Here is a 27,959-nt window from a genome sequence, read left to right as displayed (position 1 = left end):
ACCGGACCGATGTGACGTCATATGGCCAATAAGCTGTCAGTAATCCCCCGGTTATTGTAGCGGGAAACTTTATGATAAACTGTATAATTTCAAAAACAATGTGAACATTAAAGGATTTACTGTATTCATATTCCATCTCATTCTGTATTGGTGAGTCTTTTGCGTTCTGTGTTTTCTTCAGTTGTCCGTTTCTCTCGGTTGCCATGCCTAACGAGCTAGCGAGCTGTTTGTTTATAATGCATTCTCTCTCCCAGAATCTTTCTCTTCAGGTTTTTAATGTTTAACAGGTTGAACTTTGTTTAACGTTATATGTTTTAAAGGAGTTATTATTATAATAACACATTTATATAAAACGAATAGGCCTAATTCTGATGTGAATTTTAATATGTTTGTCACACAGTTTGTCAGTGAATCATCATGGCTCATAGACTGACTAAAGAGGAGCTGGACCAACAGTTCGAGCAATTCATGAAAGAGGTAACGTTACTTTTGATAATCTTTTGTTTACTTACTTACAATTGTTTGTTTAATTACGTTTGTGTGTGTTTTGATATGCTACTTGCTATATGACATGCTGTACTCCATCTACAATTATTTTAAACATGTTTATTTTATAATATGCAGTCCAGTGTTGCATGTAAACTTTACGTTGTTGTGTAAGTGTACTTATGCTTTTTTTTCAGTCTGTCTCTGATGACTCTGTTGATTTGGGCTCCAGCACCAAGCACTCTAGTGTCCTTGACAGCTTGGGAAAAGCACCTGTCAGGCCAGTGAAGAAGGCTTCTGTGTCTGTGCCGTGGTGGCAGGACGATGACGACAGCGAAGAGGGAACAGGTGAGTACTGGTGTTACCTGAATTAAAAAGAGAGCTTGGCTGAAATCTCCAGCCTGGGTTAAAGCTTTAGCATAATCTTCGTTCTGGGTTTGAAAGCCACAGGTTTTATGGTTCACATCCTGGAAGTTTTTGAGATCCACAGAAAGACACTTTATCCCGGATTTCCAGGGATGCGTACTGTTCTTTTTGGACTAAGTGTATTGTAAATACTTTTGAGAAAAGGTGGTGTCGGTGCATATATCTTAGGCCATGTTCAGACTGCCAGCCAAAAATGATCATCTGAAGTCCTGGCAGGAGTTGGTGCTGTCTCTTCACAGGTGTTGTGGCATCTGAAGTCTTCATAATAGGCTGGATCCAAACTGGAGCTAACATAATCTCTAGCTACCTCAGGATGGGCATCCCGAGATAAAACAGAGAAGCAAGCAGAAAATAATTAGCGTAGCTGCTGTTGATAACTTTAAGCACGGATATTCATGTGCATTTGTTCTGATATAACTGGAGTATAAGGTTATGAGATGCATTATATGAATGCTTGGCTAAAGAGATGCGTCTTTAATCTAGATTTCAACTGGGAGAGCGAGTCTGAGCCCCAAACATTGTCAGGAAGGCTATTTCAGAGTTTAGGGGCCAAATGTGAAAACGCTGTCCCTCGTTTAGTGGACTTAGATACTATAGGTACCAATCATGAGGTCATGAATGCATGAACTAACTTTTCTGCATCAGAAACAGATAGCATGCTCTGTAGCTTAGCATTGTTTCTGAGGTGGAAGAAGGCTCTTTTTGTAACATATGAAATGTGATTTTTGAAAGTCAAGTTGCTGTCTAATATAACACCCAGGTCTTTAACAGTAGAGGATGAAGTAACTACATCCTTCTAGATGCAAATTGTATTCTAAGAGATTCTGTGTGCAGTTTTTTAGTCCAATAAGTAATACCTCAGTCTTACCTCAGAAAATGACAGGTCATCCAATATTTTATATCTTTAACAAACTCTGTCAACTTAATTTTAGAGATAATTTATAGAGATTTCATCTGGTCGTGATGAAATATATAACTGACTCTGAGTATCATCGGCATAACAGTGGAAACTAATTCCATGTTTTCTTATAATATTACCAAGTGGCAGCATATATATTGAAAATAGCAGATGGCTTAACACAGATCATTGCAGCACTCCATTATTTACTGACATTATCTTAGATTTTTCCCCATTTAAATAGACAAAATGTCAGCGGTCTGATAGGGTACGATCTAAACCACCTTAATGCCTGTCCCTGAATACCAGTGTAATTTTGTAGTCGATCTAAGAGTATTTTATGATGTATAGTGACGAACACAGCAGTAAGATCAACTAAAACTAGTATTGAGATACAGCCTTGGTCAGAAGCTAGAAGTAAGTCATTTGTAATTTTAACAAGCAGTTTCTGTGACATGATGGGGCCTGAATCCAGACTGAAATTTTTCTTACAAATCATTATTTTGCAAAAAAGAGCACAATTGAGCGGACATGGCTTTTTCTGGTATTTTAGATATAAATGGAAGATTTGAAATGGGTCTTTAATTTGCTAATTCATTTGGATCTAATTGTGATTTCTTTATGGGAGGCTTAATAACTGCCAGCTTGAACGGACATGACCTAGAGATAAAGAAGAGTTATTTGAAAATTGAGATGATGATGATGCACCTGCATCCGTTTTGATAGCCTCATTACATGCGTGGGTACGCTTACATCATTACCAAATCAGCCAATGCATATAGGTTTGGTATGTCTGAACACACAAATCTTATTTGGTCACTTGCTATTAATAGTGCAGACAGTCTGCCTGAAAAGATCTGTTTTGAGAAAAAACCTGGTTTGCTTGCAGTTTGAACATAGTCTAACTGTCTTTGGGTTTTTTAAACAACAATATTGTAGTTTAGGTGTTTGTCCACTTGAGGGCAGCAAGCACAAAGCAGTAGACAAAATAAATTATGCAAAGTCAGTTTAAGATTTATATCAGATGTGTTATGAGGAATCCCCTAAATTGCAACTATGAATTGCACTTGCTTTGTTTCTAAATTGCTTGAATTATCCACATCTGTAACTTGAGTGATTTGTTTTTTTAGCAAATTGATCAGCAAATTGTTTTTATTTTTCTGAATGGAATAAATTGAACAGGGGTCCGTTCTTCGTACGGCGCTAACTCAGTTAGCTGGATTTGATTGTTGGCGATTTGGCATGATCTTGGATTGTTTGGTTCTTCAACGCTCATCCTGGACTTGCTGTCATAGCAACATGTGCGCAAACTTAAACCTGCTCGGGAGCAGGCTTATTTCATGTTAACAGGATTAGGCTAGATCCCGGCCTCATAAGCGGAGCTGATACGGGAAGTCCAGCGCAGCGCGATAGTGCACTTTCTTTCTGAGATAGGCTATATATTTTTTCTCGTGATTCGTGAGATTGTCATTTTTTGTCGCTATATGTTTAAAAAACAGTTTTAGGTTTTTTTTGTGGCATTTCCAAGCCACTTAAGCCCCAATGTTGTAGGCTAAAGCAGGGTTTTTTTTTTTTTTTTAGGCCATCATAATTTTTTATGAAGATCATACAATCATGACCATGTCGATTACAGCTATGTCACTCAGGCTTCACTAACGTGATTGGTACCATAGACTATAGGCTACCATAGACTGCCATCAAGGCCTCAATGAAGGGGATTATGTGAACAGAAAGGGGATTCACAATGTAAATGTGCAGCCCAGTTACTATTGTGATTCTTAATATTCCAGATTAGTAATATATCAAATAAAAAAAAGGCAGTTGACTAAAATCTTCCATATCACAAATGTGAAAGCAAAATGGCCAGGATCTGTGCATGACTTAAGAATTTTCAGAGATTCACATTTATGCACATTATTTGAAAGTGGTAAGAAAAGATCCTTTTTTCAAGAACTGCATTTTTTCATAGGTGATTATGACATGTTCCAACCTGCAGACAGGTGTTTTATGACCCCATTCCCTGACCCAAACTAGTTACAATGCAGCTCCAGGACAAGGGCACACAATGAAATGAACTTTGGCTAACTAAAGGGAAGATTTCAGTGTCTGAAAAGTCTGAGGGGTTGCACACCTGACAGGGCCTGTGACATTGTTGCATGTGCCATATTACACAACATTGCCCAAAAAAAACACTTTTCATCAAATTTTTAATAAAAGACAAATATGCTTAGTTCCTTGAGTTTTATTTCAATTGTTCTTTGTAAAGAAAAGCCAGTGGTCAAGTGATATTAGACACATGCCTCATGCAACAAATAAAAATGAAAAGTTGGCTATACACTGCCCACCTGTAGGCCTATGTCTCCTCTGTCTGTGCAGACTCTAGACCTTTCTGTAGATGTGGAATCCTGCAACTTATATTGCAGCCATAAAGCATACAAGTATAAATTAAGTAAAGTTATTTATGCACTTGCAGGCTAGTTCCTCCATATGACAGTTATCTGAGAGGGTTTATTCACTGTCCAGTGCAATGGAAACAAATGGACATTACAAAGTCTTATACTTTCTTTCCTTTGGAAAGTTAGAAAATGTCCACTTGCTGCACATATTTCAGCCACTACTTTCTTGGGAACAGATAAAAGTGTTGGTGTATTATGTAAAAGTGCACAAAAGAGGAAAACACAATGTCATTACAATGAACTACACTGGGGGAAAAATGTGATCAATAACTCATGGCAAAATATTTTTACATTAACATAAGTTTATCAGTTTTCACTTTCACAAGTCAAAGCAATTCATCATTACTCAAGATTTAACAGTTGAAATGACTATACAGCCTTAATTTAATGCAGCAAAAATTATTTTACAGTGTAAGCTACTAATGGTGCCTTCACGTGCTATGGTAATTATGGTAAATACCAAAAGCCGACGTGGAAAATGCACATGAACACCCCCTCAAGTGGTATTTTCCACTGGGCAACTCGTAGAATATTTTGATGCACGAGTTGCCGAGATGAGATAACCTTTGACCTTTTCAAAATGGCGGAGAGCATCGCAAGAGTCGTGAATGATAAGCATTGTACACAACTAAACGTTTTTTGCTACTGTTAGCGGATAGTTTTTGTAGCCTAGACAATGTTGTGTCATTAACAATTGTAATATAATGCGTTAACACTCAGTGTCAGTTTTAAAAATACCGTTATGGCTTGGTATTACCTACCCAGAGCAGATGCTAGCTAGCAGTCAATAGGAGCCTGGATCTGAGAGTCCATCTTTTCCCTACATTACGACAACAAAAGCACTTGAACACAACACACTGGTAAATACCAGTTCACAAGTGGAAAACATCATCTTTTCCATAGCACGTGAAGGCACCATAAGATCTTTTCTATTTTTTTCTAAGCCTTTTTCTTGGTTGCTTTTATAATCAGACAACCATTTATTTAACAGTGCCTTTTATAAAAGAGACTATAATATAACTAAAAATTACCATTATGTAGAATATTTTTGTACTTCACTTTTATTTGTTCCCATGTTCTAGTATGGTGACTGACATTACAATGCACAAAGTAATTATGCAATTATTAAAATACAAAAATATAGGCTAATTAGTGATGAAAACATCTAACACTTCTAACGGATTTAAATTGTCTGCTACTTTTTGCCAGCCCTCTCTCCTGGCTTTTGCAGACTTTGAGGTGTTCCCTGGCGTTTTGATTAAACATTAAAATTCCGAATAAACTTCGACTATTAGTTCTTGCTCTGCTGAGGAGAAAAACTGAGCGCGCTCTTTGGCCACGCTGAGCAGCCAATAGCAGCGTTGCTGATAAATGTTTCTACTATCGATACATATCCCCTTTTAACCAGCGCATGAACGCGCAATTATCTCAGATATCTCAATCCAGCGATACTAATCATATCCGGCAAGTGTGTTCGAAGAACCGAGTTAGCCAGATCATGATTCGCACGATGATATCATCTTGGATGTGTCATTTGATCTCGGATGTAATAAGCAACGTACGAAGAACGGGCCCCAGAATAGCGGATTAGAGTTGTTGTTGTCTTATGTTGTTGGCTTGCACATTATAACACAAACAAAGCTGGTGTTTTTTGTTCATGACATCATTCTGGATATGAACTGATGCACGTTTGATTTGATATGATTAAACCTGATTTAGTCTTCACCTGATGTTGTTTATCTAGACAGCCTAATTACTTTCTCTTCTGCGGTTAAGGAGTTGCCATTTTCTCAGTATGATCTGCTCTTAAAGTCTACTTATTTTTTTATTTTTTATTTTTTTTCTGTTCTGTACAGCACTTTGGTCAGCCTTGGTTGTTTTTAAATGTGCTTTATAAATAAATATTGTAAATTGTAAATTCTATATGTCTAGTTTTCTATTAAGTGTGTTGTTTACTACTGATAACAGAAAATTGTGTGTATAAGCATTGTGTCTGATAAATAGTAATAGTTCCAAGGATGTTTTTTGTACGCAGCTGTACCTTGAACATCTGAAGTGCTGTTCACAGAGATGTGTCGTTTACTGTTATTACTGTTCAGCATTTCAATGGATGAAAAAGTCGGTACCGTAGGCACCACTTATTATGTAATTTGTCCTTATTATGTAATTTGTCCAATTTCACATTTTATCCATCAAGCTGTAGTGTTTCTGTTTTTCTTTGTATTTGACATAATCATCTTTTTGGTTCTCTCTCTCTCTCTCTCTCTCTCTCTCTCTCTCTCTCTCTCTCTCTCTCTCTCTCTCTCTCTCTCTCTCTCTCTCTCTCTCTCTCTCTCTCTCTCTCTCTCTCTCTCTCTCTCTTTATTCTGCTTTTCTCTTTGTCCATAAATTTTGCAGACGAAAACACTAAACATCGTTTTGCTAAAATTCAAAAGTCCCAAGCTGTGGACCCTCAGGTGGGATCCAGACAGAGAGAAAGCCCCCCTCTGGGTACATCACACTCAGTATTCAATGAAGTGTGTAATTTCTGCAACAGAGAATTGCCAAAAAAAAAATGTCAAACAGGTTTCCTGAAAGTACTGTAACATTGCAAAACTACACACTTCATTCCACAGTATTACTTGGTTATTCCCTTATATTTTTTAATGTGTGTTAGACTTAGACAGTTTCTAGATCCATCTTGTTTTGTTTTTGTTTTCGTTTCCTTAAAGGTTGTATCAGTGATTTCAGCCCCCCAAAAAAAAGTATCACATTCGTCTAATCTTTCCTAACGATCCGCTAGCTGCCCGCCCCGTAAGCATGCCGTCAAAAAAACGAATCTCTGTAGGCAGCCTAGGCTCTGAAACAATTGGTTTCACCAACCACTCAAAACCAAAACAAATAGTGTTCCAACCAATCACCGACAGGGGGAAGGTGTTGTGAGGTTTTGAGCCAGCTGCTTCTTCAGCTCCGACTTCGCGTGCAGCCGTGCACAAGTACAAAACCTCACAACACCCACCCCCTGTCAGTGATTGGTTGGAACACTATTTGTTTTGGTTTTGAGTGGTTGGTGAAACCAATTGTTTTTGTGTGCAGATCTCAGAGCCTACCCTGCCTACAGAGATGCGGTTTTTTGACGGCATGCTTATGGGGCGGGCAGCTAGCGGATCATTAGGAAAGATTAGATCAATGTGATCTTTTTTGGGGGGGGGGCCTGAAATCACTGATACAACCTTTAATTGAAAAAAGAATCTAGTTTAGTAGTCTAAACTTCAAGGATCATCTTTCCTAAAGCTGAGCACTGTATGAATTTTTAGCCTCTTTAGTGTGTCAACCTGTTTAACTTTTTCGTGTTTCTTCTTTGTCTGTCGTCCTTATACACTGTAGTCCCTATTAAGCCCACCCCTAAACCTCGTAGCATAGCTCTTGATAGGGTGAGCCAGCTGTCCAATCAGAGGGCATCCCACTACGCAAGCCATCAGAAGAGTCCTGAATATGCTGCAGTAGAGAAGATGCCATCACCTGAACATAGTTACTGTTTAGAGGAACAGAGGGTCTCAGAGGAAGACTCTTGCTGTGTTCCAAGTCCAGCACCTGATAATTCCTCCAGTGCATCAGGACAGAAGAGTCCCATTCACACTGATTCTAATGAGTTTTCTGTGGAAAGCAATGCTAGTGATTCAGTCGAGAGAGAAGATGGTAAAGTTTCAACACGTGAAGAATTAGTAGATTGTGTTATTTTGATTTTTAACATGATGTTTTGTGTAGGCTATATTTACTCCCCGTTATTGACCTTATATCTATCTAGTTTTTGAGAATGAACACACTCGGTGGGATTTTAGTTGGGAGTAAATCTTTTTGCTTTTTTCCCTTCTAATTTTACCGTAATATATAATTATATGCATAATTAAACACAACAGACCAGATCTGTTGTTTTGGCTGTATGTAATTGCAGTTGCAGTGTTTTTAGCACCAGTTTTTGCTGTAAACAAATTTCCTGGAATAGTGCATGTTTGAAGAACGTGCTGTGCCAGTTAGTAATTTCTCTAATGTCTAGTTAATTGACTATGTGCAGCTCAGAATGATAATGTGCAACACAGAGGGCCAATACATCAAACAGTGGATTTAAGGCCTTTTCACTCCAAGAACGCTAACTATATTACACCAGTGGATGAAAACGTTTTGTTTACTACAAGCACGCACTGCTGTTGTGGCTTATTACATGCTTAGCCTCTTTGAAGTCGGGTGGATTTGTATTGGCTGCCTATGGTTTTTAATCCTTTGTTAGCTGGAAAATATAGTTCTGAGAGTGATTCCAACGATATAATTCCTCAGTGTCGTTAACGTTATAGTTGTGGTGTGGACTTCCCAATTCTCAAAGAATTTTTAATGATTATTAAAACTTGATTAAGTTATAGTAATCATTATAGTTATTATCCTTGATGTAAATGGGCCTTTAGTGAAAATAAGTATTTTACAAATTTTAAGGAAATCTGGTGAACTGTGTAGACGTTTTTTTTTTTTATGTGCTATTTTGAAGGTCTCCGACATGCATATTTGCTGAATTGCTTCTATCCAGTGGCTAGTGAAATGAAAAATCTGTTCTAGATAGTTTGCTTTATTTGTGTTATATCTATTTATATTAAGTGTAAAAAACAGGCAATACATTTTAATGTACATGTATATTGTACTTTTTAAAAAAGGTCTGGTGTAGGAAAATGACTTATTTAATACTTACAACATATTTGCTTGGCATATAGGGATGTCGTCAACCGGAAAGTCCTTCCTGAAGTCAGTGAGAAAGACTCCATCCATTAAGGAGGTGGATGAAGAGCAGTCGAATGATCTATTCTTGGGGGATGAAAGGAATAGAGACCTAGTAATCTTTAGCAGAGACAGTCTTGAGCCTGAAGGTCAGTCTAACCGATTTTCCTTCAATCCAGCCTACCTCTGAATCCATAACATCCACCACTGCTCTGTTTGTTTGACCAGCATCATCTGTTTGTGCTTCTTTACTAATTATGTGATGGTCTCTGGAACAGTACCAACTGCAGGTGCTCTTCAGCTGGACCTGTTGGATGAGGATGACAATTCCAGGTTTTTATCTAATCTGAAGAAAGAGTCCTCATCCTCCATTGACTATTCCAGACTGAATCAAGAACAGGAGCCATCCACCCCCACCAGCCCACAGAGGTGTCTGAAAAAAGCTTTATGTGACTCAAAAGCATAATGAATTCCAAGAATGAAGTTTATGAAAGAGCATTTGCCTATTGTCCTGCTTTAAATTTAGTTTCACTGTGTTCCTTTCAGGAGAGAAGAAATGGATTTAACAAATGAAGAAGAACAGAGGAAAAATAAAGACGCTGCTGGTAAGAGCAGAGCAGAGAGAATAAGAATAAGTGTTTTGTTGTTATTTCTACCTGAAGCAATAAAACACTTGTATATTGCTTCTCTCTCAGCATCTCCTGCATATAGTGAAGATTTTGAGGAAGAGGCAAGTGAGAAAAGTGACGAGGGGCTTCAAGAGAAGGTGAATATAAATGTTTAATGGACTTTAAGCTTATAATATGATCACTGTTATAAACTGGGGAATTGAGTAGTGAGTTATGTAGAGATGCATGGAAACAAATGAAGGTCGCACTTGCACTTGTCCATTTAATGGCAGTAAAAAGCGACCAGCATCAAGATTTTAATCAAAAATTTGCAAAAGTATCACAAAATGATCCCTTGCGACTCGTGTCATATATTCCAGGTGTTCTTGTGGTATACGATATAGGGTTTGGTAAAAAAAAAAAAAAACTACATTTAATATATTATTTCATGAAAATTCCTTGGCCGTTGGTCTTCTGTGTTATTTGTAGAAGTATTTATTATTATGATGACTATTAATAATAGTATTATTATTATGTACAGTATTAGGGAGAGATTATTGGCTGAAAAACTAAGAAATCGAAGATTATAGCACATGCTAATTTGCATTGCAAGTCCCTAAGTAAAATTTCTCTAAATGTTGTCTTTGCTGTTTTTTGTTTGTTTTTTGCTCATCCTACGCCTCAGTCGCAATATGTGTCGAAATAAATATAATTGGATTTTATGGCAAAATCTCTAATTTTAACCATTCCTTGATCCTCTTTGTTTCAGAAACCTGAAAGACATGGGATGCTGGCCAAAGGTAAACAGCATCTCAATTTACAGTGTAGATGTTGTAAATGTTCAGATCAGGGGGTGAAATGCTCTTCTTATGTCCCAGTGTCACTACATGACTCTCTAAATTCTACGGATGGAGCATTGCCTCCTGCAGTTCCCAGTTTGGCAACTGGAAAAGAAAAATTTCCAGACACCAAACAAGCAGTGAGGACAGCACTGGAACCTGCAGGTTTGAGAACCAGTTTATTTTCTTAAAGCTTGTATTGTTTAAGTAAACTTCCAACGGGTGATTTGACACATTCTCTCCTCCATATCTTTGCAGTCCAATCATACGGTCAGAGTGGAGGGAGTGAGATAGAGGCGCTGCAGGAGGCGTACAGGCAGATCAACAGCTCAGCAGGGGAGTGTGAGGACGGACGAGCCGAGGCCGGCAGGACTCCCCTCTCTCTCTCTTCACTCCAACCTGTCTCCACGGTGGAGTCAGGTCAGACTCAGCACCTAGCTCATTTTTGCCAGTCACTGTGTGCATGCCTGCGCTTTAAACCTTTTGATTTGCAGCTTTCCCCTTCAAATGCTTCCAGTTATGCTTTAAACCAAATACGTGAGGTTTTTACCAGCCGCTTTGTTTGAGCCATTGGTTTTGGTGAAGTCCTGCTAGCTGACTCTAAACAGCTCGATTTTGCTTGAGGGTGTCACACCAACTGTTTTTCCTGAAATCTTGCTGTCTTCTTGGAGGTCTGTCACCCTGACTGAATAAGAATGGAAGGGGGTGATGGACTTAAACAGCTGTCTCTGACATTTCTTTCTCATTCCTTGTCACATATATTGCAGTGCCTCGTTTTGGCAAATCAGTTGAATATTGGATATTTATCAGATAATATTTAATTCTTAATCTTGTTTCCCTCTATTTTAAGATTTATATGACTTTTATAAATCGCAATAAATTAAGACAGACTCTTTACTTTAAAAGCAAATATCAGAGCTCTGTGCATTAAATGAGCTCCTTTCCTGTAAGTACAACGACCTTTATTAATGTTACTTACTTCATAAACTATTTACTACAGTTTTTTTAATGCTTTTATTCTGCAAGGATGCATTTAATTGATCAAAAGTGACAATAAAGACATTTACAATATTACAGAAAAGCTATTTAAAATAAATGCTCTTTTTAACTTTCTATTCATCAAAAAATCCTGACAAAAGGTATCACAGTTTCCACAAAAATATTAAGCATTTTCAACATTGATACCGGTAATAATACAGAATATTTCTTGAACACTAAATCACCAAATATTAGAATGATTTCTGAAGGATCATGTGACTCTGAAGACTGGAGTAATGGCCGATAAAATTCAGCTTTGATCACAGGAATAAATTACATTTTAAAATGTAAAAACAGTTATTTTAAGTTGTAATAATATTTCACTACATTGCAGTTTGTTTGGTTTCCCTCCATTCTCCAAACTTCTGTTGCTCATGCTCATTTTGTTAGTTATTTAAGTTTAAGTGAATCACAAACAAAACTTGGTTTCAAATTCGCCATGGATGACAATCAAAATCTGTGATAATTGGCTTTGCATTGCTGAGGAAGTTTGTATCTGATCACACCAAATCTCTATAATTCCACAAAAAAAATTAAGACTGTAAATCGGCTAGTGTGACTCCGACCCTAGTGACATTTTTGTCACCAGGGTCTCATTTATGTACCGTAGATTTACCCACTGCTGAGGAACTAATGCGGCCAATTGGACCAGACTCTGTTTTCACGCGTGGCTTCTCTCTCCAGCCTATAAGGTGAGTTCACTATTTGCCTTCACACACCGTGAGTCATATATTCTCAGTACAGCAGCTTTAGTAGAAGTATTTGTCTTACAGTGAGGCTGTGCCTCGAGGCAGCAAAAATCATAGTCCATTAAGGATATCTTCAGATGACAGCCCTTTCAGTTCCACTAATGAGGGCTGTGGAGGGGGTAATAAGGCTAGTTTTAAAGGAGAGGAACATCCAGCCTCCCTTCAGTACACTCAGAAGAGCATCGCTGAGGAGATCAAACGGCTGATGCAGGAACAGGACAGCTCCTCTGTGGAACCTCCTCCTGTTAAACCCAAGAAACGGCAGGTCAGAGACTCTGCTATTATGAGTCATTTGCCTCATGAATTTCCTCCGTAAATTAGATCCTGTAATTTCTGGGGTTTAGAGAAATAATATTTCAAAGATAGAGACACGTACCCTGTGAAGTAAATGAGGTATAATAATTTTTGTGGGTAACTACGTGCCGCCTTCATTCACATGGTGATGATAGTCACATTTATGAAGATAATGATGGAATATTAACTTCTCTCTCTCAGGTTCCTGCCAGAACCAATGCATTTGCATCTGCGTCCTCTAGAAAAACTCCTGTTCCATCAACAAGGGCCAAAAAACCTGAGAGCAGGCTGTTACCCAGAGGACCTGCAACCAGCAGAACCGGCCAAGCTGCTAAACCTCCGTCTCCATTAACACAGAGAAAAGCTCAGAACCAGACCCCCCAAAAAACTCCCAACCTCAGTCAAACACAAACATTCAAAGGTACCTGTACCTGGGTTAACTTCACCAAAACTGTGTGAAAAAATAAACAAAATTATATTTTGCTTGAAGAAAATGTAGCTGATTTTCATTCATTTTTTTATCAGTTATTGATACATTTTCATTATTTTCATGAAATTGTAACATTTTCATGACAGTTGACATGAGTTAAATACGGTCTACTGTAATGTAAAAAACGTATGATCATTACATTAATGCAATAAATATATATATAGAAGTAGGCAATTTTAATTGCATTAAATGTCGATATATTAGCCAATTTGATTACAATTAATCACAAATATCAATATTTACCAAAATGAAGAAGATGGTTATTGAGTTATTGGAGTTTTGCGATGTAATGAGAAATTAGGGGGAACATAATTCTCCTAAATAGTCTTAATTGTTATGCAAATAATGTCACAATGCAAAAAAAAGGTCTAATAATAGTGGTCCTAAAAATATGCAAAATCTTTTCTTTTTTTTTTAAATCTGACTATTCTTTGTAAATTCACAGCCATATTTGCTTGCTTGATAATAAATGGTCATCTGTCTTTTAAAAAAAATGTTGCATCCCTTACAGGTTTAGACACGAGTTTAAGGCTAAGCAGTGAACTGGTGACATCCGTGCAGTCCTTTGCCACATTTCTACAGCATCAGGTTGAAGCCAGCAGGATCACACCAGAAGCAGTGACAGGAGTGAGTTAACTGGGACTGAATCAGAGCATTGGATCAAATCCTCCAGCTCATTAACCACCTGTTCTGTGTGTCTGTCAGCGTGAGGTGATGCAAGAGAATATGGATGATGGTACACCCTTTCAGCAGGAGCGCTCATCACTGGAGCGTTTCCGTCTTCAGCTCGCCCAAAAAGAGAGAGAGCTCCATCTGAGGGAAACCCAGTTACAAGAGGAGCACAAGCAAGAGCTGGCAGCACTCCGACAGGAGAACTATATGTTACAGAGCAAGGTAAGCTCTTGTGTAGTTGTAAAGCTTAGATTATGTTTTTAGAATATTTTAGAATATAAGGAAATTTTGTTGTTTGGTGGATAGTTTTACCATGGCTCTACATTACCAGTGGGTAATTTTGTGTGTTCTGTCTGTTCTACCTCTTCATAATTATGACTGAGGACTTAAAGGGATAGTCCACCCAAAAATAATTCTGTCATCAATTACTCACCCTCGTGTTGTTTCAAACCTATAAGACTTGCGTTCATCTTCGGAACACAAATGAAGATATTTGTAGTAAAATCTGAGAGAATTCTGTCCCTCCATTGAAAGGCTGTAAAGCTTCAAAACGTTCATAAAGAGATCGTAAAATAAATCCATATGAATTGAGCGGTTTAATCCAAGAAACACGGATCGCTTTATGTGATGAACAGATTTCATTTATGTTTTTATTCACATATAAACATTGCTAAGCGAATGTACATAGAGCACTCAAATTTGGTAAACAGAAGCTCAAGCATGCTCGCTTTGTGCACAAGAGCAAAGCTCATTGTTTTAAGCAAGCATGTTTGAGCTTGCGTTAACCATATTTGAGTGCTCTATGTATGTTAGCTAATCATTGTTTATATGTGAATTCATATGATGGATTTATATATTTACTCTTTAAAAACCTTTTGAATTGTCAGAGCTTTGGGTGAATAGACTTTACTCTAAGATTTCACTAAAAATATCTTAATTTGTGTTTCGAAGATGAACGAAAGTCTAATGGGTTTGGAACAACATAAGAGTAATTCATGACAGGATTTTCATTTCTGGGTGAACAATCCATTTAAAATGTACTCAAGTTCATCTATTTTCATGGCCATTTAAAGCACATTGGAGCTTCTTGTTAAAGATCAATAGAAAACCTTCTGCTGTCTGGCAGCTCTCCTCAAGAATGAATTAAGTTTTAAATTGTATGTTTTGTAACATGCTGTATAAGTGCGTTTGGTAAAAAGGGCAGTCTGTACTTGCAGGTGAATGTTTTGGTAATGCAATCATAACGTCTATGGCAGTATATTTCAGTGGCTGCTCTGCCAACAGTATAGATTTCACTTGTATGCTGTTTAGGTAGCTGTTCAAAACTCTCTTAGTGATGATGAATTTGTGCTTTTAGCACAAGTACATTATGTAAGGTTTATTCTAGTTATTTGTTTCAATACCCTCAAAGATTTATAGAAAAAAAAAAAAAATGATCATGCATTACCATGCTGTGATTCAGTTTGGAAGTGCTTTTTGTTGTTCTGGCAAATAATGAGTCTCATTTTTAAAACTTTACTTTTCAACAGTAAATGAACATAAAACAGGGCACATGGGGGCACGCAGCTTTTTATCCACTCTGACCCTTCTGGTGAAGTATAAATATTGATAATTGACAGCAGATTACAGGAAGAAGAATTAATTACATTTGAACAAATTACCATAGAAAATGACCAAGGCTGAATTTGTTTTCATGATTTATACACAATGGAAACATAAATGTATACCAGGGACAATTAACCTGGAGTTAAAGGTGCAATGGAGATGACTCGCAGCTCACTCCTTACAGGGTACCCTGAGCCATTAAACCACACCCAGGGTTCCCACGGGTTCCTTGAAATCCTTGAAAGTTTGTGAATCTGAAAAAATGTTTTCAAGGCCCTGGAAAGTTTTTGAAAATAAACATACATAGAGACAGGTGCTTGAAAGTGCTTGAATTTATTTTGTGCAAGAAGTTTTCTGGAAATAATTCCATATTCACTCCAGTCCCCTAATGTGTTATTTCGCCAACACTTCATGGCCTTTGCATACTAGCTTGCTTGATTTACACTAGTTAAGCGCATTTACGCGTTACGTTACCAGGGTTTTTCCTGCATAGAGAATTATGAGGCGGCCGCCTCCGTCTCTCGACAATAAAAAATAACTAGGGAATCACCGAAACCGTGAGGATGATTCTGTTTTATTTCATGTAAAGTAAGTGGTGATTGATAGCCTATAGTTGATAATAATATAGGCCTACCTAATGTAGCCTACTACTGACTGACGGTAACAATGTTGCGCTGTTGAGGCTCGCGCAGTTATTTATAACATATTATAGTTAAGAAACAATATATAGCCTAGGCTACACACGACCAGAGAGCTGTTTGCCTGAATGCCATCAAGATTGAAACAGAGACTGATTTCATAATAGTTCAATAAACAAATAGTTAAAATTAAGTCACTTACATTTTAGACGCAATGACTGTTTTTGTTCTGTTTCAGCAGCGAAAATAGTTCCAAACAAAGATCACCGCAGAACCATTAGCGCATGCAACACTTGTTGCATTACTGAATGATTCAGCGTTTTGAAAGAATCGGTTGAGTCAAAGATTCAATTACCCATTCTTAAACTGCCTCATTCTGAATAAATCAGCCGTTTGAACGAATCGTTTGAATGAATGACTCAATGACTCGCTCATTAAGACGGTCGCCTGCCGCCTCCTACTGGCGGTTTAGTTTCATAAAGTATCATTCTTTTCAACATTCCTTATTTGTATATTCAAAAATATTTAAAATAATCTAATTTAATACAGTTATAATTTATTATTTTAATTGAATATATTGATCAAATTTAAGAATTTGAAATGAAAGATGGAGCATACATTTAATAAAATTAGGGGGAAAAATGCCCTTTATAAAAGGTACAAAAAATGAGTGTATTCAAACAGTAATGTAATGAAAGATTGAAACAACAATGAAATTAAACAATTTAAGTTTGAAGGGAGTAAAGCCTCTGTTTAGGCTATTAAGGAATTATGTAATTTTGCCAAAAGAAGAACTTTTATTTTAAATAAATGTTCATTTTAAATCAGCCTACTTCAGTGTGATATGTTACCATACTATCATGCTTAACACTGAGAATTTGAATAATTGTAATGTGATGATCAGATGCAGATATCTAAATCAAACTGTATTTTTAACAGTGGATTCGGGTGACTCAAAGTGCACCAGATTAATGAATTTATCTTTAAAATGTACAAAATTTTCTTACGGGGGGGCATGCCCCCGGACCCCCCTAGAGGTACCAAGCTATACCCACAAAAACAATGTGGGAAACATTTGTTATAGCCTAACAAATAGGCTATATCAGACCTGCAAACTCCTGAGACTAAAAAAGGTGGGGGGGGGTTTAGATTATGCGGTGCATATGCGGTCCAGGTATGCGGCGCATCCCATGCAACAAGAGATTAACACAGTTGCCAAATTGCTTTATGTTACACTTACTCTCGCATCAGCTGTTGTGTAAACAGTAGGGGTGTAACGGTTCACAAAATTCACGGTTCGGTTCGATACGATACACTTGTGTCACGGTTCGGTTTGGTACATTTTTGATACAGCAAAAAGAAAGAAATGCCAGAGAAATTTCCTTGATTTAATTTTTTTTATTCTTTTTTTTATTAAAACTAACATCATAAAGTATGATATTTTTTTTACTTTGAGCAATTCTGGAGCAATAATTGACTCTTTTTAGGAGCATATAAAACAAAACAGCTCCTTGGAAAAAATATTGTAGTAGTTATAAACAAAGGTTTATTTTAGTTCAGAATGATTAACATTTGAGGGCAGCAATTGTATTCATAATGTCAAAATAAAACCGACGTAATGTTACTTGAAGGCATTTACTATTCCTGCCAACTTCCATGGTTGCAGTTAGTGTTACTACAGTAAATCCATGGTGAATGTTGCTGATCTACACTGGATAGTTCATTCATGCCACAATGTTTCTTCCTGGTTTCCACGTCAGCGCTGTTTGATCCGTTAATAACGGAGAAATGTGAATGTTTCTCACTAGATCTCGCAGGAGTCGCAGCGATGTTATTACTTCTGTGGCGAATTCAAATGCTTTCTTTACTGGATCTCTTATTAGCGCTGTGTAGTAAGTGTCGCTTTATCAAGATCGGCTCGCGCTGCTTTGGTCCAAACTGATAAACGGTCCGTCAACCACACATTAACGAGCAGTTTCGTTCCGCTTGCATTACGTTTGCCATTTGATGTTGGGCAATGTTGTGGTCGCGCCGGCGGATGAGCGCGCTCACCACGCGCAACGCGCCTACATTTGAAATAACGAAATTTCAAATGTATTTTGAAATTTCAAAATACACCCCCCCCCCAAAAAACAAAAACTCTTCGGTTCTACGCGATTCACGTAAATGACCCAACTGACCAAAAAAACGGCGACAAAAAGCGACAAGTTTGCAGGTATGCTATATGATGATCTACAAAAAATACAATTTTTATTATCTTATTATTAAAATACATTATTAGGATTTTACCACATCCGCCTCATTTTGAGCCAGGAAAAACCCTGAGTTATGTTAAGTGTTTCCCACATGAGGTACTTAGTGTTGTAAGTTGCCATGAAGTTCACGTGCGCATGAAACTACGATGGTACCTCATCGTTTGTTGTTGGACACAACAAATGTGTCCCCACATTAAGTCCTTGAATTTGAGGGTATTGGACCTGGAAAGTCCTTGAAAGGTCCTTGAATTTGAAGTCAACCAAGGTGTGGGAACCCTGCACACCATTAGACCTTTCAAAATTGTTGAATAACCACCTAATCTTAATTATTTGATCTAGTCATGATCATTATGCACTTAATTTCCAATTACATAATTATAATTCAAAATAAACGAACTTTGTACTGCGCATGTACAAACACCATTTTTATGGCTTTCCATTTATATTTATGTATTTGGCAAATGCTTTTATGGAAAGCATCTTACATTTTTAGTAGATACATTTTCTTATTTCATACATTTCCTATGATCAGATACATTTTCACACAACCTGGCTGTGCTAGTGCATAACTCTACTGTTTGTTAAGTGCCCTATCCAGCGCAGTAGTGTGTTATGTGAATGCCCCATAATTGACTCTTGGATTTTTCAAATACGGTCTGAGAGCACAACAAGCTCTGTGTTCAGCACTAAATGTTTTTGCCAGGTTACCAACTTGAAATTGTTTTTCCACATTTGGAATAAGGGGAACCTTACATTCTAACTGACATGAAGAAAAAATACAATTAAATCAATAATCACAATTATCTGCCATAGTGAAATCATTGTGATAAACAGCCATATTAACCTGCAACTAAAGATTTTATTTGCTACACAAATACATTATGATTCAAGTAAATTTGTTTTGTTTTGTAACCATTCATGTGAACCTGTCTCAATGAACCGGCTTATTGATTTGGACTTACCAAAGCTGTTTGAGATTGACTGAGAGGAAGACCGTACATCTCTGCCCACTCTGTTGAAAGGTTTATGCAATTGTTACATAAAATAACAACAATGTAGCAAAGGCACAAAAAGAAAAGCTTTAAATGTAAAAGCTACACTATTATTAAACATTCTATTTACATACTCCTGAAAATGCATTTAAGTTAGTAGCGTCAATATTTTTTTTGCTTTAATAAACTGAACAGCCTTGGCCTAAAGTCTGAGCAAACAATTCCCTTTCATTTCTCAAGCTTAGGTTCTAAGCTGTTACATTTATTATTCCATAGCTACACCAAGCCGAGGAGGCAAGTAACAGACGAAAGTGGAGTTTTGGCGAAGCTTCAGACCCTGTGACTGAAGAGAAACTCAAGCTCATAGAGAAAGAGATGAAGGAACAGGAGACTCTGATTCAGGGTTACCATCAGGTGAGTCTCTCTGTCTCTCCAACTTTGCTAATTTTAGGCATATATTAGAATAAGCCATCCTGAAACATGGCTCGCATGAACGTGCATTTATTATAATTTATTTATAATTTATTATCCCTCGTCCTAGATCTCTTTTTATGGTGAGATCTTACAAATGTCAATGAATGATACAACACAAGACTCTGTAGCCTCTAATTTTTTAGATCATTATACACCATTTCAGCATAATGGGGTGCATAATTAAGCACAGTTATTTAAAATGACACTAATACTACTCAGAATTTAGAAAAACGTTGGTAATTACTTCTCACATTTCCTGTAATTACAGAAGAACTTGTGGCCTTTCCAGAAACCAAATCCAATTAATTCTTATCTGGAACTATATTCAGTGTAATACAGCCGCTGAATATATTTGCATTTTGGTCATTAGTATTCATATGCTACAAATAGGTTCAGAATATGTGAAACTTCTTTCCGATGGTTTTAACAGGAGAATGAAAAGCTATATCTGCAAATGAAAGCACTCCAAGCTCAAAGCAAACAAAACGAGGAGGCTTTGTTCATGGAAAACCAGAGACTTCTCACTGAGCTTGCCCTTACCAGGTCAGTGCTCTAAAAGTGTGCTAGTAGTGTTATAATACATATCACAGCAGGTTTTTACTATTCATGCTGTTCTTTGCAGCAGCTGATATAAAAGCAAAGAATTTTCATTCCCCAGGGACCGTTTGAACATGAACAGCTTTCAAAGAACCGTCGGAGGGAGAAGCATTGCTGACCAAAACTTTAGTATTGCAGAGTTGACAAGTCAGGTACAAGCTGCACAGGTAAGAGAAATACATAATATCAACAGATCTGTTCCAAAACCAGCTGCCTACCTAGACTGCATTTGACGTGCACTTCTGATGCAAAGTCTTTCTGTTTAGAAAAAGGAGGAACGACTGCAAGATGAGATCCACAGGTTAAAACAGGAGAAACAAGCCCTGCATGTAGATCTGGAAATGATGAGGAAAGAACGAGACCTTGCCAGAGTTCAGGCAGTCTGTACTTCAGGTAAGAGCCTCAGATATGAAAGTGTTATGGCAGCAGACTATTTTTGGTGATGCAATTGTCATATTGACAGAAGTAAGCTTCTGGCAGGTGATAAAGGTTTCGAGCTAAAGATGCTCCAGGAAAAGCATCGGGAGGAGGTCGCAGAGATGAAGAAAAGACTGCAGTGGTATGCTGAGAACCAGGAGCTACTGGACAAAGATGCATCCAGACTCCGAGCCGCCACGGCTGAGACTCAAAGGCTCACTGAGCAGGTGGAAAAGCTAAAGATGGAGGTCAGCAAGAGGGCCAATGAGCAACAGAGAAAGACAAAGGAAAGGGCGGGTGAAGCTAAAAGAATCCAGGACCTGGAACGACAGGTCAGAAACAGCTTTCTCCCTCTCCAGATATTCTTGTTGCCTTGTTCTGCAGGTACATTTCATTCAGGGCACGTTCTTCTTTGCACTCTATTTCCTAAGAGCTGGAATTATTCAACCGTGTCCGTGAATAGCAGACCATCCGGGTAGTCGGTTTTCCAACCACCTTCTCCTTAAGACCTCCTCTTTATGTTAAACTCTTTTCTTTGACTGATGTGCATCTGCAACTAAATTAACAACTTTGTATTGAATTGGCTCAGTGGTTAGCGCACTTTTTCTATTCAGTTTGAGCCATGTTGCTTATGTAGGTTTGAGTTTGGCTTGCAACATTTCACAAACCCCTTAGTAGTTTCATGTCACTGTTTCTGTATCTATCTAAAAATAAAGCAAAAAAAATAAAGCAAAAAAAAGTCATGAATGAATTTCGATTTCCGCCTCCTGAGTGTCTTGTAATATTTATTAATGGCTGCATCAGTAATAGAACTTCTTAGATTCTGTTCCATCTTTCACTCATGTTGCCATTTCCTCTCTCAGCTCAAACAGATGGAAGAGCTCTTGAAACGGAGGCATCCAAACTCCCTGCCAGCCCTGATCTTGGCTGCTGCGTCTGCCGGTGCAGAAGTTGACGGATTGGACATCCATCCCCCAACTGCCCCTCAGTCCTCCCAGACAGCGGCTCTTTTGGAGAGACGTGTACATCGACTGGAGGCGGAGCTAGAGGGCCGCGATGAAGCAGCCAAACGCAGTCTCAGAGCAATGGAACAACAGTATCACAGAATCAAGGTACTCATATCAGATTTAGATTCAGTACTGAAGGTCACACGGAATTTTGTGTCAAAGCATTAAACGTTAAATCTATAGAATCTAAAATTGAGACCATGTGCGAAACAAGTTTGAACCATTGAAACTAGGTGGCCCTGAACTCACTGACTTGTGTGCTGTGTGCTGTGTGTCCTTAAATTAATATGGGATTCTTTTTTCCAAGTATGTTATTTACCAGAGCCCACAGCTGGATTGATCAAGTTTGCCAAGAAAATTAGGTTTCTATTTTTAAGTCTTAAGTGCACAGGGCCTTTAATATGCTTTTAGAGTGGCATTATATTCTCTCATTTCTAAACCCTGCTGTGTCATGACTAGAAGTTTGGAAATAGAAATAGATACCGAAGCAAAGTAAGGCTTGGTGATACAGTATATTGAAAATTCAATATATATATATATTTATATACATAACCGGTCAAAAGTTCAGGGTCAGTAAGATTTTTTTATATATATATATATTTTGAAAGGATCCTCTTATTCTCACCAAGACTGCATTTATTTGATAAAAAATACAGTACTCCTGTCTTGAGTGTCAGAAATCACTCTTATATGCTGATTTGCTGCTCAAGAAACATTTCATATTATCAGCAATGCTGAAAACAGTTGTGCTGCTTAATATTTTTTGTGGAAACTGTGATACATTTTTTCAGGATTCCATTTTTTCAGGATTCCTTGATGAATATAATAAAATAAAAAAACGTTTATTTGAAATATAAATATTTTGTAACAACGTAAAAGTCTTTACTGTCGCTTTTCATAACTTCAATGCATCCTTGCTGAATAAAATTATAAATTTCTTGCAAAAACTTTGACACTAAACTTTCAAACAGTAATGTAAAATAAGCAATATTGTGAAATGTGAAAATCGCAATTGTTTTAATGCATATTTTATTAGTCCATTAAGTTTGCTTAAGACTGTCATTAAGACTCTATATTATTATAATAATAATAATATAATTTATAAAATATAACAAATAAATATAAAAATAATAAATGTAATTTATTCATTAAATATAATTTACTTTTTTTTTTTTTTTTTTTTTGCGATATAACCCAGCCCTGATGCAATTGGACTTAAAGGACTGATATATTTAAATGCTATTTTATGCCAGCTCAAAAATGTTTGCACTTTTATGTGTATTCTTCTCTTCTTTTTCAGCTCCAATATGAACAGCAGATCACAGATCTGGAGCAGCGTTTAGCTGAGAAGAACCAAAACAATCAGGCCATCTCATCAGAATTGTCTGAATCACAAATTCAGAGGTTAAAGGCAGAGCTGGAGGAAGTGAAGATGGCCCATCAGAAGCAAGAGAGCACCCTCCAGGCAGAGGTGGCCTCTCTGCAAGAACAGCTCCACCAGGCCCAAGCTTTGACGCAAACAGACAAGCCTGCCCGCAGCCCCTCACGCCACCAACTCAATGCAGAGGCGGCACAAGCAACCCGCATCGAGAGACTAACCCAGGAGCTGAGCTCCAAGAGCCGCACCATTCAGGAGCTGAGTCGCACTGTAGAGCGTCTGCAGAGGGAGAGGAAAACCATGCTGACGGGTCCTGGCTTCGATCGTGATGAGCCCAAGCGACATTTGGGTTCAGCCAAAGAGCCCAAAAAAAATGCAGCCGAGACTTTCCCCCCTACCCAAGATGAGAAAGACTACCATCCTGGAGCGTTCTCGGGATCACACATCTCAGAGGTGCAACTGGAGAATGATAGTTTGAGGATGAGATTGGAACAACTAGAGATACATAGAGACCAGGAGAAGGTTTCTTTGCAGGCTGCAGTCACACATGCACAGAATCAGCTCCTCAGGTAAAGTATTTTGGAGTGGTTCATGTTTTTATAAACCATTTGAAGCATCCAGCAGTCAAAAACAGCAGTCATACTACATGAAGTGAAACCTTGAAACAGTCCCATAATTTTTTACACAGGATTTGAGCCTGTTAAACTAAAGAAGGACCTGGCTGCAGCCTGCAGAAAGGGGCGGGGCTACACGTGTTGCTCTACCCCATACTTATTCTGATTGGCTTGGTTGTCTTTCACAGGCATACATTATAGGAAATGTGTTCGGAGTTGTCTTCACTATAATGCACAGACAATACAACATTAGCCTACATCCCGCAGGAGAAGATATTGATTTCTTCACTTTAAAATAAAGGAACAGCATGTTTTCCTGAAATGAAGTGGTGGAAAATGTCTTATATTATGCTTTGCAGTGTTGTGAAGAAAAAGAAAGTTTCATAAAAATTGTATTAACAAGGCAGACACATTAGCCTATTACAGTGTCTTTTAGTTTACATACAGCTGCACCCAACATGGCTTATAAAAACCAATAACACATTCTGTAAAATAAGTGTCTTACCATGTTAATTAAATTAAAACTGATTCTAATACTGATACATCTTTTTCATTTTCTTTCTCATACTATAGGTAAATTAAGTAATCACATTTCATGAATCATTTCATTCCTGTACCTGAAGACCTGACCCTCCTGCTGTGAAGAATCAACGAATACATTTTTGTGTAAATGTTGTGGGGTTGTTCGTGCGTTAGTCTAAAGACCAGCAAAACAATTTCAGGGACATTTCTGTGCATTGTAATGAAGGCTTTGTGAAACTGCACAGCTTTTCCAGGTCATATGGATTTGAACAACATGTACTTCATCCTACACCGACTACGAACACATTTCCTATCATGTATGTCTATGAAAGACGATCGAGCCAATCAAGAGTAGGTATGGGGCAGAGCGACACGTGCAACCCCGTCCTGTTTTGCAGGCTGCAGCCAGGTGTACTTGGTCAAACACACAATCAAAAGAAAGAAATGAGAAATTATATTTTAAACCTTGTTATTCTAGCTAAACTCAATTATTTGAATGTGGGCAAGTTTCATAAAAAAAAAAAAAAAAAAAACATTTTGAACAAAAAGCTGAGAAAATCGCGTTTTTGTCAAAGACTACGTCCGGATCGGATTCCGAATGATGATCAAACATGGAGTAGATCGAATCAATCAACACCCTCAAAGTTTCACAGTCCTATACCTTCATTCGACCTTTCATTCGGTAACGTTAGCCAGTTTTGATTTATATGATGCATTATTTTACATGTGCATAACATAGCCTGTAAAAAAAGATGGACAGCGGACAACTCCACTTCCTTCCACTGTAGAAAAATTAAGGCAAAATATCCCAGTAACGGTCATTGCCGATTACTTCTTTCGGAGCCCGAGTATGCGCAGTAATGATCTTGAGGTGGAGCCACGGCATCAAGGTCCTGCCAACACTCCCGCTACCGCAGACTCAATCACAAACACAGCTGTCAATCATGACGTTACACCCCGTTTTTATAGCATCAGAAAACTAACTAAAACCAAACTTGTAGGGGGCGCAATTACGCATTTTCTGAAAGAGTACAGAATCTCCAGATCAAAACACTGGCAGAGAAGAAGCAGAAACAAGCGAAAGATTTCTTATTTTAGTATCCTCGTTTCCTTCCCTCGCGTCTTAGCTCCACCCCCTTAGGATACGAGGGAAGGAAACGAGGATGCTCAAATAAGAAATCTTTCGCTTGTTTCTGCTTCTTCTCTGCCTGTGTTTTGATCTGGAGATTCTGTACTCTTTCAGAAAATGCGTAATTGCGCCCCCTACCGTATGACAGTGAAAACATGGATTTGCTGGACAATTCTGTCAATGGCGGGGAAAGAGTTAACATGATGATTCAGTGTTATCGAGTATCGTGTAACAATATTAAAATATCACTTTTTCAGGATTCAGGAGCAGAATTCTGAGCAACTTGCCTCGGTCAAGGCTGAGCATCAAAGAGAGATTGAACGCCTTCTAGCGTGCCATGCCCTTGATCATTCCTCCTCCAAAGTGGCTGAACTCCGCAATCAAGTGAACACACAGGAGGTTGGTTCTTGAATTAATGAATTTGACTATTTATGTTTTGAACACTAAATGTTTCCTTGGCACTAGAAACACTGAGGTCATGGGTAAAGAAAATGAGTCGCTTTGGATAGAACTTTATGTATTTTGAATTCTGAATTCATGTATCTTTTCTATTCAGATCATAGTGCAGCATTTACAGGGGCAAGTAAAGGAGCTCAAGGGAACCAAAGATGCTCTGGCTGTGTCTAAAATCAGAGAGGAAACCCTGCAGAATCAGGTAGTTACTCAGTCATTTAATTTCCATTCTTCTTTAAACTGGATTTAGAATTTTCTCTCCATATTTCCTGTTATGTGTATGTAAAAAGCTGTCTAAGCTTCTGGAAGAGCTGAAACAGGCCAAAGAAGCCCACAGTCCTCAACTAAGACACTTCACTAGCCTGGAGCAGAAGATTCAGTCCATGGAGCTCCGCTACCATCAGCGTGAGAAACAGCTTCAGCAGGTAACACACCCACACACAATACATCATCTACCATTCAAATGTTTTGAGCTTTAAAGAAATAAATACTTTTATTCACCAATGACACAATAAATTGATCAAATGTAACGTTAAAGTTAAATGTTACAAATGATTTCTGTTTCAAATAAATGCTGTTATTTTGAACTTTATATTCATCAAAGAAACATGAACAAAATGTAACATGGTTTCCACAAAAAGCAGCACAACTTTGCAGATTTAAATCAGCATATTAGAATGATTCAGCTTTGCCATCACGAGTAAACAAATAGATTATAATATAGATATTAGAACAGATTTTACTGTAGTTTTGACCAAATAAGTGCAGCCTTGGTGAGACTTAAAAAAAGACATAAAAAAAAAGGTGAAAGGTGGTGTGCTAACACGTATACTTAATTGCACAGTTTGACACATGCGAAGAATAAACGATTAGCGCACGTATTGTTTTCTGTTGCTGTACAGTATATACTGTATTTGTTCATAATGGATCTCTGCAACAGTCTGCTGTAGGACAACCTCTGCACTAAACTTAGTTTAATAGAACTAGTTAGAGCACACACATTAGGAGTAGTGAGTAGTGAACACACATTACAAACCATGGACACACACACAGAGTAGGCAGCCATTTTTCTGTGGGGCTTAGGTGCCTTGCTCAAAGAATCGAACCCGCAACTTTCAGGGTAACCGGTCTGACTCTCTAACCCAGGGTTTCTCAAACTCGGTCCTGGAGGGCCACTGTCCTGCACAGTTTAGCTCCAACCCTGATCAAACACACCTAGCTGTGAGTTTTTAGTGATCCTGAAGACATTGATTAGCTTGCTCAGGTGTGTTTGATCACGGTTGTAGCTAAAATGTGCAGGACAGTGGCCCTCCAGGACCGAGTTTGAGAAACCCTGCTCTAACCGTTAGCCCCTATATTGTGAATAAGGACACTGATGTTAGGTCTGTTGCAGGTGATTGCAGACACACGGCGGGTGGTGGAACAGGAGCAGCAGGATGAGGTGGAGCGCTGGAGGAGACTCGCTCACGGCAGGGCTAAAGAGCTGGATGCCTTCAGACTGGAGCTGGACTCCATACTGGATGTGCTCCGAGAACTCCAGAGACAGGGTGTAGTCATCCCCATCCCCGAACACACCTCCACCACTACCCACACATACCTGCCTCTCCGATCCTAAGCTGCCTTTGCACCACTCAAAACGTCTTCTTTTTTTTTTTTTGTAAAGATTATTTAATTATTGTCAAGGAACATGCTGGGTATGTAACATCAAATACAAGCTATTTGGTGTTAGTAATTGTAGCACAAATCCAAATGTTATTTTGTATTAAAGTTAATGATTATGTGCACAAATATTTGTCCTGTTTTGCTGCTCTGTTGTTTTTACAACATTGTGCAGAATCCAAAACCCCTGAACAAACAGCAATAAAATGTTTGTTGATACACCACCCACATAAGAGTTATAAAAAGGCTCATCTCAAAAGTATGTTTAGACAATATAAAATACTGTAGACGTCATGATTTATTACTCGCCTTAGAGCTGGCCTCAGAGGACACAGTCTGAATGCTAATGAACTACTAAAAGAACATAAATTGCATAAAGTGACTGGAGATGGAGCTGCTGCATTGTGATGATTATTAAGAGCTGATCAGCATGCAGAACTGTTTATAAACACCAAGGGTCCTGACAAAATATAATTTAATTACATAGGATACATTTGTGGAGAGAGGTCATGAAGTATTA

At 38.0% G+C, this 27,959-nt stretch overlaps 1 protein-coding gene across 1 annotated transcript; it reads left to right on the top strand.

Annotated features, from left to right (window-relative positions):
* cep162 (centrosomal protein 162) lies at nucleotides 1-27,666 on the top strand. The gene is made up of 26 exons (XM_084435354.1): nucleotides 1-150; nucleotides 401-477; nucleotides 684-834; nucleotides 9,006-9,158; nucleotides 9,288-9,438; nucleotides 9,556-9,614; nucleotides 9,705-9,775; nucleotides 10,387-10,417; nucleotides 10,496-10,621; nucleotides 10,715-10,876; nucleotides 12,105-12,186; nucleotides 12,268-12,508; nucleotides 12,739-12,958; nucleotides 13,539-13,654; nucleotides 13,733-13,921; nucleotides 19,466-19,603; nucleotides 20,094-20,206; nucleotides 20,322-20,427; nucleotides 20,527-20,653; nucleotides 20,741-21,009; nucleotides 21,541-21,789; nucleotides 22,985-23,631; nucleotides 25,585-25,726; nucleotides 25,884-25,982; nucleotides 26,071-26,205; nucleotides 27,174-27,666. Exons 2-26 carry the CDS (start codon nucleotides 418-420, stop codon nucleotides 27,393-27,395), a joined length of 4,059 nt encoding a protein of 1,352 aa, XP_084291480.1. The 5' UTR covers nucleotides 1-150; nucleotides 401-417; the 3' UTR covers nucleotides 27,396-27,666.
* The last annotated feature ends 293 nt before the right edge of the window (nucleotides 27,667-27,959 follow it).

The sequence above is a fragment of the Rutilus rutilus genome (genome assembly GCF_951802725.1).
Source record: "Rutilus rutilus genome assembly, chromosome: 17".
NCBI classification, from domain to species: Eukaryota; Metazoa; Chordata; class Actinopteri; order Cypriniformes; family Leuciscidae; genus Rutilus; species Rutilus rutilus.
Note: the sequence above shows the minus strand (reverse complement) of the source record. Positions and strands in the feature narration are given on the sequence as shown.

Coding starts and splice junctions, on each gene's coding strand:
- cep162 (XM_084435354.1), top strand. CDS start 418: ATGGCTCATAGACTGACTAAAGAGGAGCTGGACCAACAGTTCGAGCAA. Junction 19,604..20,093: donor TGATTCAGGGTTACCATCAG/GTGAGTCTCTCT, acceptor TGGTTTTAACAG/GAGAATGAAAAGCTATATCT. Junction 25,983..26,070: donor AGGAAACCCTGCAGAATCAG/GTAGTTACTCAG, acceptor GTATGTAAAAAG/CTGTCTAAGCTTCTGGAAGA.